Consider the following 13,307-nt stretch of genomic DNA (forward strand, 5'->3'; position numbering starts at 1 on the left):
TCCACTTACTCATTTCACAAGACCTGTATACTCCCCACCCCACCTCAGGTACACACAGAGATGGACAGATCCTTGATCATGAACAATAAATGTACCACTTCCATGTTTATTAACTCTGAAATCCCCTTATCCGGGCACTCTTTTGTCATTCCACCTTTACCTCTGCTTAACCCCAGACCTTGCTCTTCATCCAAACCATCCAGTTCCTCTACTCCATGTTCTGTTTCGAACCATCACCCCTGCACTGACTGTACTCTCCTCCTTTTCCAAATCTTGACCCCTCAGTAAATCAGTTCAACTTGGCACTGACCTTTCTCTCCAGTCCCTTTTCCCCTTATCCTGTTGCTGATTTTGCCTGTTAAGCCTCAGTCTTTGATTTCACCCACCATCCGTTGACTATCCAGTACTAATGAATAAAATTGGAGAAAATTAAGAACCAGGCTGAATGGAGCCTCTACAATTTATTACTTAATCTCATCTGGGCCCTTGCTTCAGTAAGATAGTCCTTTCATACTTCTCTGATTAAATCATTGTCATACTCACCACAGGGTTCTTCAAAATCTTTTCATCCTTCCTCAAACCTGTGGATCCCCTCCCCTATTCTCTCAGCTGAGAACCTCAGCTTGTATTTTGCTGAAAAAAATTGAGGCCATTTTCTAAGAGCTCCCTTTTGTCCCCTCACATAAACCACATGCCTCCTTTCCTTTTACAAATCCTGTCTCACATGAAGAGATGGCCTTTTGTCTTTACCCTTCTACCAGTATAGGTGATCTCATTCCATCCCATCTACTCCAAAAGATTACCCCCATTTAAAATCCTGACTCTCAGGTTTATCTTTAGCCTCTTCTGTTGACTATCACCTTTTCTCCTCCAGTATTTTTCTTGCCTTTTGTGGCTGAACTCCTTGAGAAAGCCATTGATGCCTCCACTTAGGTTCCTCTTACTCTTCCTAATGTTCCGTAGTCTGGTTTTTAACATCATCATTCAACTGAAACTGCTTTCTTCAAAATTACTAATGATCTTGTAATCGACAAATCTAATGGCCCGTTCTCAGTTGTTGTTCTTTTTGACCTTTGAGCTTTTGTCATTGTCAATCATCTCCTCTTTTCCTTGATAAACTTTTTTCTCTAGGTTTTCATTACACTGCTCTCTCCTGGTTCTCCTCCTGTTTATCTAACTGATCTTTCTTCTTCTTTGCTGGGTTTTTATCCAGGTCACACCCACTAGCTTTGAGTGACTTCCTGGGCTCTCTCCTGGACCTTCTTCTTTTCTTTCTGTCGACTGTTTCACTTGGTGATCTCATTAGCTCCATGGATGTAGTTATTTCTATGCTGATTATCTTCAGATCTGTTTTTCTATCCTTAATCTCTCTCATAATGCCGAGTTTCCCATCTTCTACTGCCTGTTGGACATCTCTCACTGGAATCCCATAGATATCTTTAAATTAACATATCCAAAACTGAATTAATCTTTTCCCAAAATGTTCCCCACTGATGAACTTCTCTATTAATATTGAAGGCACCGTCATTCTTCTAGTCGCTCAAGCTCAATAGACATCACATTCAACGGCTCTCACCCCTTCCCCCCTATATCCAATCAGTTGCCAAATCCTGTTATTTTTACCTTAATAAATAACATCTCTCACATAAACTCTAGTAAAGCCCTATCACCTCCAGGATCAATCTTTCCAGTATTCTTATATACTTTACTTTATCCCTTTGTGATCCAGTAGCATTGTCCTCCTTACTTTTCTTCACATAAAACACTCCAGCTTCTCCAGGCATTTTTATTGACTCACCCATGACTAGAATGCTCTTGCTCCTCATTTGTACATTCTGGCTTCCTTAGCTTCCTTCAGGTCCCAGATAAAATCCCACCTTCTAAAAGATGCCTATCCTGATCCCTCTCAATACTAATACCTTCCCTCTGAGATTATTTCCAATTTATTCTGTATATAGTTTGTTAATATATAGTTGTTTGCTTGTCATCTTCCACCTTAGATTGTGAGTTCCTTGAGAACAGGGGCTATTTTTTGCCTTTTTTTCTTAACCCTTTTCAGTCCTGTCCCTACCATTTATACAGTACCTGGCACATAGTAAATACTTAACAAATGCTTGTTGACTGACTGACTGACTGACATAGCACCCAATATCCAGAAAAAGTAGCAGCAGGAGCCCAGAGAATCTAAATCAGGACCAAATGAGGCACCAGCATTCCCTCCAGGAGTGTACCTTAACACAAAGTTCCAATTTGGAAGTAGGACTAGAAGAATGAGTTTAAAAAAAAAAATAACACCATAAAGCTATTATGGTACCAAGAATGCTCAAGACACAAATCTAGAATAAAATAACTCCAAAGTATTTACAAGCAAAGCCTCAAAGAAAAACTCATCTTGATAGCAAGAATTTTTTGAAGAATTAAAGTGCAAGAATTAAAAAAAAAAATTAAGGATATTACAAACAAAAGAAGCACTAAAGAAAAAAAATGGGAGCTATTGAGGAAAGACTTGGAAGGAGAATTAAGAGCTTAATACAAGAGTTATAAAACCTTACCTAAGTGCCCGTTTCCTTGAAAAGTAGAGTGAACCAAAAATAGGTTAATAACTTCATGAGACAAGAAATATTATAGTCAAAAGACTTTAAAAAAAAAGATATAAGATATTTCCCGTAAAAATTGTTGACATGAAAAATAGATCAAGAAGAGAGAATTTAAGAACCACTGGACTACCTGGAATTCATAATAATTTAAAAAAGAGCCTAGGTATTATATTTCAAGAAATCATGAAAGAAAACTCTTGAGATCTATTAGAACCCAGTAAAAATAGAAACTCGCATATTAAAACTTCCAGGAACATCATAGTCATATTCCAGAACTTCCAGGTCATAGAACACATACTGCAAGTATTTGCCAGAAAGAAATTCAATAAACATTTATTAAATCCCTCCTACGTGCCAGACACTGTATAAGTGCTGGGGATACAATTAATAAAGACAATTCTTGCCCTTCAAGGAGCTTACAATCTGATGGGGGAGATAACACACAAAAGGCAGGAGAACAGGGTGAAGGGGTGGACACCAGGGATACCAGGTACAGGGGCATCATGTTTAGTGGATGCGGAACAGCAGGTGCAAAGTAGAGCAAGAAGAGTCCAAGCACCATGGAGCCACACCCAGGATCACACATGATTTAGCAGCCACCATTATAAAGAACAGAGAGTTTGAAATACATTATTCCAAAAGGCAAAAGATAGGTTTACAACCAATAGAAATTTCCCCCAAAAAACCAAGTGTCTTGTGGGGGAAATGGGCCTTTAGTTAAAGAGAAGATGCCCAAGCTTTCCTGATGGAAGGACCAGAGCTGAGGAGAAACTTTGAAATGCAAACAAAGAATCAAGAGAAGCAATAAAAGTAGTTCCTCTGCTAATCTTTAGAATCATGGCTTTCTACTCTTAGAGACTAGGCTGAACGGTATAGCATCTATGAGGAGTAAGTGCTATTCTACCAAGAATAGCCATCCTGAGAATACTTTGTAATTTATAGGACATCCTCTGGGGAGCCTAGGGTAGTTTAGAGATTATGCTTGTATTGATTATGTCAGACAAGAAGACAATTGTTATATTCTTTACTTCTGCCTTTGCCCTTATTTTTATGTGACCTTAAGAAAGTTTAGTTCTCATTCAGAAAATAGGAGTTGTACCATTTCCCCACGCAGAGTTCCTTGCAGTGGGGGGAAAAAGAAAAAAAAAAGCCTTACCTTGACCTTCTTGCACTTGCCAGACTGTGTGATCATGGTCTACTTCTGACTTCAGGAGCTTGCCAGTAGCACTGAAGTTGATATAATTAACCCCTTTTGCATAGAAGCATCAGAGCATTTGAAGTGGCTGCTTACTTATTGCATGTGTATGTAAGACATTTTTCATAAGTATGAAAGGAAATACAACAAAGAATTAAGGTTAGAGGATGTTCTAGTGGAGGGTTTGTTTGTATCCACATAAAAACCTTATTGAGAAAAGAAATTAAGTTGGCACAACTAAAGTTATTTATTGTACTTAAGAAGCCAATAGCTATTAAATATCTGGTAACACTTGGAAGAAAAAGGGAAATTAGCTATTCATGGAAAGACAGGTGCTGTGTCTGACAAACTCTCATGGACAACTTTATTCAAAGTAACTATCTGCTATAGCAAATGTTTTGTATCTTCACTTCATCCGGATACAGCCAACTGACTTAAAATGTTTATAGGATTTTACTATGCAAATTAAAACTACTCACATATGAAAGTTTTACCTGGGATTTCCACATCACCTTCATTGTGTCAGTTATGGCAGTGAGGAAGCATCAGATCTTCACCACTAGCATCAAAAACTACAAAATTAAATGATAAAATGATATGGGATCAGTGAAAATGAGCAAGAATATTGGTGAACTGTGCTAAAAATATTGTCTTCAAAACGGCCAAGTGAAATAAACCCTAAACTTTTTAGCAACAACAGCAAAAGAAAAAACCGGTCCCTGCTCTCAGGGAACCTTATTAGGAAAACATGTTCTTCCATAAGTATATACAAAACAGAAATAAAGAGAGCAAATACAAGGTGGGTTGGGATGGAGGGCACTAGCAGTAGGGGGAAATGAAGCTGTCTAGAAAGGCCAGAAGGTGACGCTTGAATTGAATCTAGAAGTAAAAGGGTATTATAGATTCCAGGTGTGGGGGATGGCCAGTGCCAAGGCAAGGAGAGGGGAGGTTCAGTGTCAGGTTTGAGAAACAGACTGACCATTCTGGTGGAATTACTGAGGGAAGAGGAGAATCATGTCTCATGAACCTTGCAAGATAAGTTAGGGCCAATTCGTGAAAGATTGTAAAAGCTAAACAGAGTGGTTTGGATTTTATCCTAGAGGCAATAGAAGCCACTGGAATTGAATTAAGGGAGCAGTTTAGTCAGATCTGAATTTAAAGAAAGTTAATTTGGTGGCAGTGTATGGGATGGACTAGAGGGGTGAGACACTTGAGGCTGGGAGGCCAAAGAGGAAGCTATAGCAGTGATTTAGATGAGCACTGATAGTGCTTGAACTAAGGTGTAAGATGTGAGAATGTTGTAAGGTAGAAAATGCAAGATTTGGCAACTGATGGATGTGTGGGTTACAGTAAGGATTCAGATGATACCATGGTTACAAACCTGTAAGATGGTGGTTCCTTTGATATAAACAGGGGAATTTGAAGAGGAGAATGGTTTGATTGGGAGACGATCAGTTCCATTTTGGATGTTTTGAATTTAAGATGTCTCCAGGATGTAATTTGAAATGTTCAGTAGGCAGTTGGTGATGTGGGACTGAAGCTTGGGGAGAATTGGACCAGATATATAGATGTGGGAGTCACTTGCCTAGAAAAAATTAATTAGACCCATGGCAGCTGCTGAAGTCAATGAGAGAGATCAGAGAAAGAAGAGTGTCTAGGATAAAACCTTGGGGAATATAGTTAGAGGAATGATATGAATGATGAACCAATAAAGGAGACTGGGAAGGAATAGTCCAATAAGTAGGAAGAAAACCAGGAGAGAGTACTGTCATGAGAATCTAGAGAGGAGAGAGTCATCAGCAGATAAATGGAGAATGACTAGGGCTGAGAAGACACCATAAGGTTTGGCAGTGAAAAGAACGCTGGTAACTTCGAAGCGAGCCATTTCATTCGAGTAAGGAGGTCAGAAGACAGGTTACAAAAAGTTGGGTAGTGGAAGGAGAAGTAGAGACAGCAACTGTTAACACGAAGTGAAATCCCATCTTCCAATTCATGACAAACCTACTGAAAACTGAGATAAAAGACTTAGTGGCTGATTAGTAGAAACCTTTGTGAAAGTCTGTAATACTCAAAATGGAGGCATCTTCTCAAATAAAAGTAATCATTACCACCATGATGTTGGAATGGCACCTTTCTCCATATTTCTTTGAAAAATCTCCGAAGATAATGCTTTTGAAATCACAAAGTGATATTGTCGACAAAGTTAAGAGGAAATATTCATATATCAATGAGAGAAAGAAATTGTTATATAAATAGTTAATTTCCTTTTCAGGGAAAAATATACTCAGGAAAATATGAAAATAAAGCTAAGCACTAAAATTCTGTATTAGTTGAGACAAAATGATCAGATGATGTGCCATATATGTAGTTAAGGATTTTTACTTGAGTACTTAAAGGCTCCATATACATACTTGATAAACAGATATAAGTGCAGTTTAAGGTAGCTATTCCTGCTTTTAAATTGCAGGTATTATTTAATTTGTTGATGGTAATAATTAGATGGAATTAAATATTAGCAGTGGAAAATGTGACAATAAATGTGTAAATGAGGTGACTACCTAGAAATTAATAGAGATAACATGAAGAAAATGTGTTTTTATTATATAGTATATCCTTTTTAAAAAAAAAACTGTACTTATAATGAGTTAGCCAATGCAGAAATGAATAAAAAATGATTACTTTTGTGTTTCATCTTAGATGGTTACTTTATACTAAAAATCCGGATTGAAAAGCAATTCATCAATGCCATATTTTGGTACCCTTGGTGAATCTCATTTATAATATGTAACTAAATTTAGACTTACAATTCATTATTAAGGTATAAATACACACTTGACTATAATTGAATTAAATTAAAAATGGCATATTGGCATTAAGACCTGTATCCATGGAATGTCTTATTTTGATACATACACACATACCTATGTGAATATTTATAAATGTACCTCTCAGTTAAATACTTGGTATTTTCGTTGCTATTTCCTTTCTCCCTACTAGATTTACAGTAAAACCTTTTCCTCCGAACAGCAATGGAGGTTAAGAGCTGAGGGCACTAGATTTGATTCCAGAAGAACTGAGTTCAGATCCTAGTTTGTCACTTACTAGTTTTGTAGCCTCTGGCTCTAAATTGTATCTGTAAAATGGGGATCATAATACTTGTACAACTTCCTCACAAGCATTGTGTGAGGAAGGCACTTTGAAAGCCCTAAAAAGCTATAGAAATGAGTTATAAAATATTTCCCAAAGTAAATTTTGGAAACATCTAAAGATGCATCATAGTAAATATAGCAGGTATGGAGTTAGAAGGCTCCTAGATTTTGAACTGGAAGGGACCTTAGAGGTCAATTAATCCAACTCCTTCACATTTGAAAGAAGATAAAATTATGATCCAGAGAGCAGATATTATATGCCCAAAGTCCAGGATCATAGGACCACAGGTCCTCTGGCTCCAAATCCATTGTCTAATATGCTATGCCAAAAAGGGAGATCAAGGTCAAGAACAGAAGGGAAATACAGAAAAAGAATTTGAAGGTGTATTTCAAAGGAAGAAAACCAAAGCCTGATGATGTCCTCTTAAAGAACGGAAAGGAGTATGAGGACCCACTATAAAATTCAGATACTACTGAGTTGAGCAAGGAAGAGAAATTCGGGTATGAAAGTTGAAAGGGGGTCTGTGGAATCTTAACCCCTAAAGAGGCCATGATTTGTGAATTTTTGGAAATTTGTTCGGTTTTTTCCCCCCACTTCCTTCCTTCCTTCCCTTTCCTGCTCCATTTCAAGAAAAATCTTGGTTGTATTTTATCAGTCTTTTTTAAGACTGAGAACCTGCTGGGCTGTGGAGAAGTATACATTGTCTTGCAAGTTATTTGTACTCAATAAATGTTTATTATTAACAGAGTTCATTGAACATGTCGGGAGTATCCCATTTGTGCTCTGGATTTTCCTATCAGGGAAGGAGCATCGGTATTGATTCATGGAACAGAGGGAACTGATTCTACACTTCAGGTTACCTCCCTGGCCCAGATCATCTTAGAACCAAGATGTAGGACCATCCGTGGTTTTGAGGCTCTTGTAGAGAGAGAGTGGCTACAGGTAGGAAACATTATTTGATTCTAATAGAAATTGCCAGAAGTATCTGTATCACCTATTCAAAAGGAATTGCCCTTATGTATTAATTTCTTCTTTTTGTAGTAGCTGTCACAGTATCTGTTGCTACAACATTTTGGATGGAAAACAATTTTTTTGTTTTATTCGTTGACAGATAATTCCTTTATCTTAATGCCTGTTGAATAAATAAATTCAAACTAACAAATAGTAGAATGTTTATATAGAAGGCACTGTGTGGGACAAAGAAATATATGACTATTCCTGTTTTAATGCAGCTTGCTGTCTAATAAATGACATGTGAATGAATGGCACAGAATGCTACAGAAATATCTGTACAGATGATTCCCTGATCTGTATATTTTGCCCTAATCTCTCCTGAACTCTCATCTCCATTTTTCTAAAGCCTGTTAAATATCTCTACCTACATAGCAACATGTCCAAACTTACCCCTCTAAATTTCCCCATTTTATTTGAACAAGGCCCTCTGCATTAATCTGCCTTTGGGTCATAAACCCTAACTATTAATGCCTGTAAATCTATGTATATTTTACAAATGTTATCATTTTAATCAGAAATTGAATATTCTATTCTGAAAAGATGTTCCAAAAAAGAGTGCTATTTCAATTTGTTACTATTAAAAAAAGAAGATCTCATGCTATAACATGACAGGAATGACCTTACCTTTAGAGTCAATTCTATGAAAAAACTATGAAAAAAATGCTATAAAATTAGAATTTCTTTGGAGCAAAATTAATCATTTATAATTATAACTCAACCTTATTATAATGTTCATAATACTAACATGAATGGTATTCATGTTCTTGATACTGACCTTTGTTACGTTATGATATTATTATATTACATTATCTTCCCTCTTCCCCCTCCCCCAAGTCCCCTCTCTCTTTTTCAATGCTCCAGAAGCATTGCGTAGCCTTGTGTTTACTCTGTGATTCAGGTATAATCTTAATAGTTATGGAATCCCGAGAATTAATAGAAGTTATTTCTATTTGCTTTATGTCAACTAATATGGTCTAAAACTCCAGACTTCAGTGCTTTGTGGTAGGTGTAAGAGTTTAATTAAAAGATCATGAAGTAAAAGGCAGAACTTGGGCGTTATTGATGCTGTACAGTGACTGTCGCTCGAACGTATCGTTTCAGTTACTCACTTTGGACACTAGGGGGCAGATTCTTCTGATTATTTCTCCAGACCACTGTTTTCCAAATAGGCCACACAATACTTGAGTTTGTAATGGGCTCTTGTGAGTGCTAGTCTTTAGAGTATTGGATACCCTCTGGATAAAGAGGGTTTAGAAAAATGTTGGCACTAAACAGAATAAAATAATCCTGCTTTCATGTTTTAAAAAATGCAACACTTGGCAATGTTACATACATCATTTCCTATTTAGTATTTGAGAGGGGAGGAGATATTTGTTTGTTTTCACAGACTCCTGGCTCACATTAATTATCCAGAACATCATGGTCCCTTGGAAGCAGACATGCTGCTTTCGATGAATAGGAATTCATCTGACAGTTTTGCTATTTGATATGTGGTTCCACTCTGAAACCAAACTAAAATAATCTGGCCACATCTCTTCATGAACTTGGATTTATTCCTTAGCCATAGTGACAGATTTGGTTATCAGAAATGACTTGAAACTTTGAGTGTCTGAGGAAAAGTAGAGCTTATAGCTGGCCTTCCATGGAAGGAAATAGAAGAGAAAGATGGCAGTCACTTTTTCCTTTTACCTGTAAGGGTAATAGTCTTTTTCTCCTCTTTTCTCTTGAGTTTTATTATTCTGGGAATTTGAGGCATAAAGATAGACTATGAACAAGGCCTTCTACATTCACTTGGCTTTGGGTAATAACCCTCTAGCTAGTATTTTAAACATGCTCCCATAAAAAGTACGTCAGACCTACTTGTAGCAGCTTATTGTAATGGGATGTGCCCCTTTTCCATTGAATTTATCGTAGATGATGGCATCTTCCAACACTTTGTTGACTTTGGATGGTTAGGAGGTATTGTAGGGCATCCTTTTTGATTTTGGGTGGTTGGGAGGAAACATCAGTTTTAAACCAAGAAATTGACCAAATCCGATGCCCCTAACCCTCTGTCAAGAAGAGTTGTTTTACCTATACGACAGACAGTTGGGGGCTTTTTATCAACAGTGTAGACTCTGATAAGGAGGTGGGCTTTCTTATTTAAAGAACCTTTCTGGAAAGGTTTCCCCTCCAAGGCTGCCCTGTGTGTCATTAACAGGCATCTCATCACAGCTGTGACCGGCTTGATAGTAACAAGTGTACTCTAATGTTCTCACTGTGGGGCTTTGCATTATTCTTTACGTCTAGGCAGGCCACCCCTTCCAGCAGCGCTGTGCACAGTCGGCCTACTCCAACAGTAAGCAGAAGTGGGAAGCACCTGTATTTTTTCTTTTCTTAGACTGCGTGTGGCAAATCCTGCGCCAGTTCCCTTGCTCCTTTGAATTTAACGAACAATTCCTCATCTTGCTCTTCGAGCACTCTTACGCCTCACAGTTTGGGACGTTTTTGGGCAACAGTGAAAGTGAAAGGTAAGCACACATCTCTCTTGTTCATGGCAGCAGCCCATCCCCAAGGTATAAAGACTAAGATCTGAAGACAAGTAATTATCCTATATATAATCATTTAGATTACAAAACATACTACAACTCAGAACACAAAAATGACATGTTCTGTGAGAGTGGGATCCCATGAGTGAGTCTGAATTCTTGAGTCCTCCAGCATTGCCATTTTTAAAAATTGGTCTCACATAGTCACACCCTTATATCCAACGAGCCTTTCCACTTTTAGATACCTCTGATTATTAAATTTCTCTTTACATCAAGGCAAAATCTACTTCGCAACTTCAAACCAGTGCTTTTTTTCTGGCCTCTTGGGCCAAGCGCAGCAAGTCTGTTCATATATTGGACACCACTATAGTTATCCCATTTCACAAGCCTAACAACCACTAAGTCCTTACGTTTATTTAGAAGGTGCACAGTGGAATGGTCTCTACAACTATTATATTGAGAAATTGCTCATAATAATACTAGCATTTTATAGTTTACAAAGTGCTTTTCTGCTATAGCACTATTCTATAGACAGTGCAAGGAGTAGTGTTCCCATTTTGTAGATGAAGAAACTGAGCCAGGAGAGTGTAGCACACTTTTCCAAGGTAGTCATTGCCCATGCCAGGCTTTGAACTCAGGTCCTCTGACTACGAAGTCTCTGTTGTTTCCACTGCTTCAAATTAACCTCCTCAGTCAAGTATGATCTTCAAGTTGCCTGAGTTGTCTAAAGGCAAAATGTGGTATGTTTTTGATAGCCATTTCCATTTAATTGAATCAATACAAAGCAATTTTGTCTTTTAAAAACAGCTTTTTGACAGTTTATCTTTAGCTACAAACAGATGATAATGCATTTTTTAAGAACCATATTGACAAATTCTTCAGTTACGATTTTCCTTTCATAGATTTAGCTCTCTTAATCCAGTTTGAGTGCAAACCTTAGAGTGATTCGATGAGTTCTGCAGAAAGGTCTTACGGTCTCTATAGGTACTTGGTTTAAGGAATTGCTACTGAATCTACGAGTTCTTTAATGCTTGATTTAGCAAGAATGGCCCCTTAGTGTTTAAACATGTTCACGTTCTATGTAAGTGGCTGCTACAGGTGTTTTATTCCCAGGTTTCTCTTGATGCTGTTGTGGAAGTAGAACAAGACTAGTTTGTTTTTCAGCATGTTGAAGAACTAGTTCCAACTTTTATGTGGGTGGGGGAGTGGAGCTAACAATGTCCTTTTACATTAATGACTCAAAAGTAGTATTTTGTAGAACTTTCCTCAGGTCATAGGGAAAAGCATTTATTAAGTGCCTACTATGTGCCAGGTGCTGTGTTAAGCACAATTTTTTAAATTAATGAAATAATGAACAATTACCCATTCTCCATTTTAAGTTGATTTTTTAGGAATAGTTGCCTTCGTTCACAGTATCAAGGGATGGCTGTTGGAACTGTTAGTAACACCTAATTCTATATAATAAGACTTTTTACATGTCCTACCAGCAGCTTATATTAAAAATAGAGAGTTTTAGTGACAGATGCAACCTTAGAGATCATTTAATCTGGTGCGCTTGTTTTACAAAGGACTCTGAGGACTGGGGAGGTAAAATAATTTGCTTGAATCTCACATCTAGGGAATGACAAAGATTTTTAGTCATTCTAGTGTTAACTGCACTGTACAGTGGGGCCAGCCTCTGCCTCTCGAGCCCTGGGCCCATTTCCACTCTGAGATGAAGGATTACCTCTACGGTCCCTTCCATCTCTGACATTCCATGTTCTTGTGAGAGAGTCCAGCATATGAGATGCTCTTTTTTTAATCTTTCACTCCTCCGGAGCCCCAATTTCTTCCTTTAAAGTGAACAGGATAATAAAATGTCAGCCCATTGAGAGCAGAGACTTTGGTTTTGCCTTTGTATTGCCAGTGCTTTATACTACCAGTATAGTTCCTGGTACACAGGGGGCACTTAATAAATGATTGTTGACTAAATGACATCATTATGTTAACGTGGCTTTGCTGATATGAATGCAGCAAAGTCTACTAATCAAAAAATCTAGTATAATATCTACATTCACAAGAAACCTGCATGAAAGTCCATGTTTGAAAATGTTTTCCTTCTGTTTTATCATTTATACACAATAGATGTTGGGGGGCAGGGGGATGAGTCTTCCTGCAGCTTTTGCGTTTGTTTTTCCCAGAAGTACAGGTGGGTGACTGGGATGGAGTTATTGTCCTTAGACTTACCAGAGGACAGTAAGTATAAAATGTATGGGCAGGGAGCAGAAATAGTTAGTGATAGAGGTAGAGTAAGGGATGGCAAAAGTGGACACCCCAGCAAATTGAGAAACCCCTATGGACAAGGAGAAATGAAGGCTCAGACCTACAAGGAAGCTGAATTTTTTAAATTAAGCCTTTCCTTAACAAAGAGACAGGTCAGCTAGGTGGCACAGTGGATAGAGCGGAATCTGAAGTGAGGAAGACTCATCTAACTGAGTCAAATCTGGCCTAGACTCTTACGAGCTGTGTGACCGTGGGCAAGACACTTAACCCTGTTTCCTCATTTATAAAATGAACTGGAGAAGGAAATGGCAAACCACTCCGGTATCTTTGCCAAGAAAACCCAAAACACCAAGAGTAAGACATGACTGAACAACAGCAAAAGAACAAGGGGCCTGCTCCCAGTGGGGATATGGACTAGAGAGAGAGAAATTGTAAAATGACAAAATCCTGTCATTGGACTCCAAGGAAGCACCTGAAACTCTTGTTTTGCAGCCGGTAATTCTTCATTCCGGACTTCCATTACAACTGGACACCCTTTTATTTGCCTTTGGTCTTATTGTT

The 13,307-nt window shown here is 37.9% G+C and overlaps 1 protein-coding gene across 1 annotated transcript in view; it reads left to right on the forward strand.

The window, feature by feature from the left end:
• MTMR9 (myotubularin related protein 9) overlaps nt 1-13,307 on the forward strand; it is a 44,469-nt gene that overhangs the window by 21,685 nt on the left and 9,477 nt on the right. Inside the window, exons 7-8 of the mRNA XM_036749609.1 lie at nt 7,743-7,884; nt 10,246-10,466. Coding sequence (XP_036605504.1) covers nt 7,743-7,884; nt 10,246-10,466 — 363 coding nt within the window. The remainder of the gene's footprint in view (nt 1-7,742; nt 7,885-10,245; nt 10,467-13,307) is intronic.

Source organism: Trichosurus vulpecula, chromosome 3 (assembly GCF_011100635.1).
Source record: "Trichosurus vulpecula isolate mTriVul1 chromosome 3, mTriVul1.pri, whole genome shotgun sequence".
NCBI classification, from domain to species: Eukaryota; Metazoa; Chordata; class Mammalia; order Diprotodontia; family Phalangeridae; genus Trichosurus; species Trichosurus vulpecula.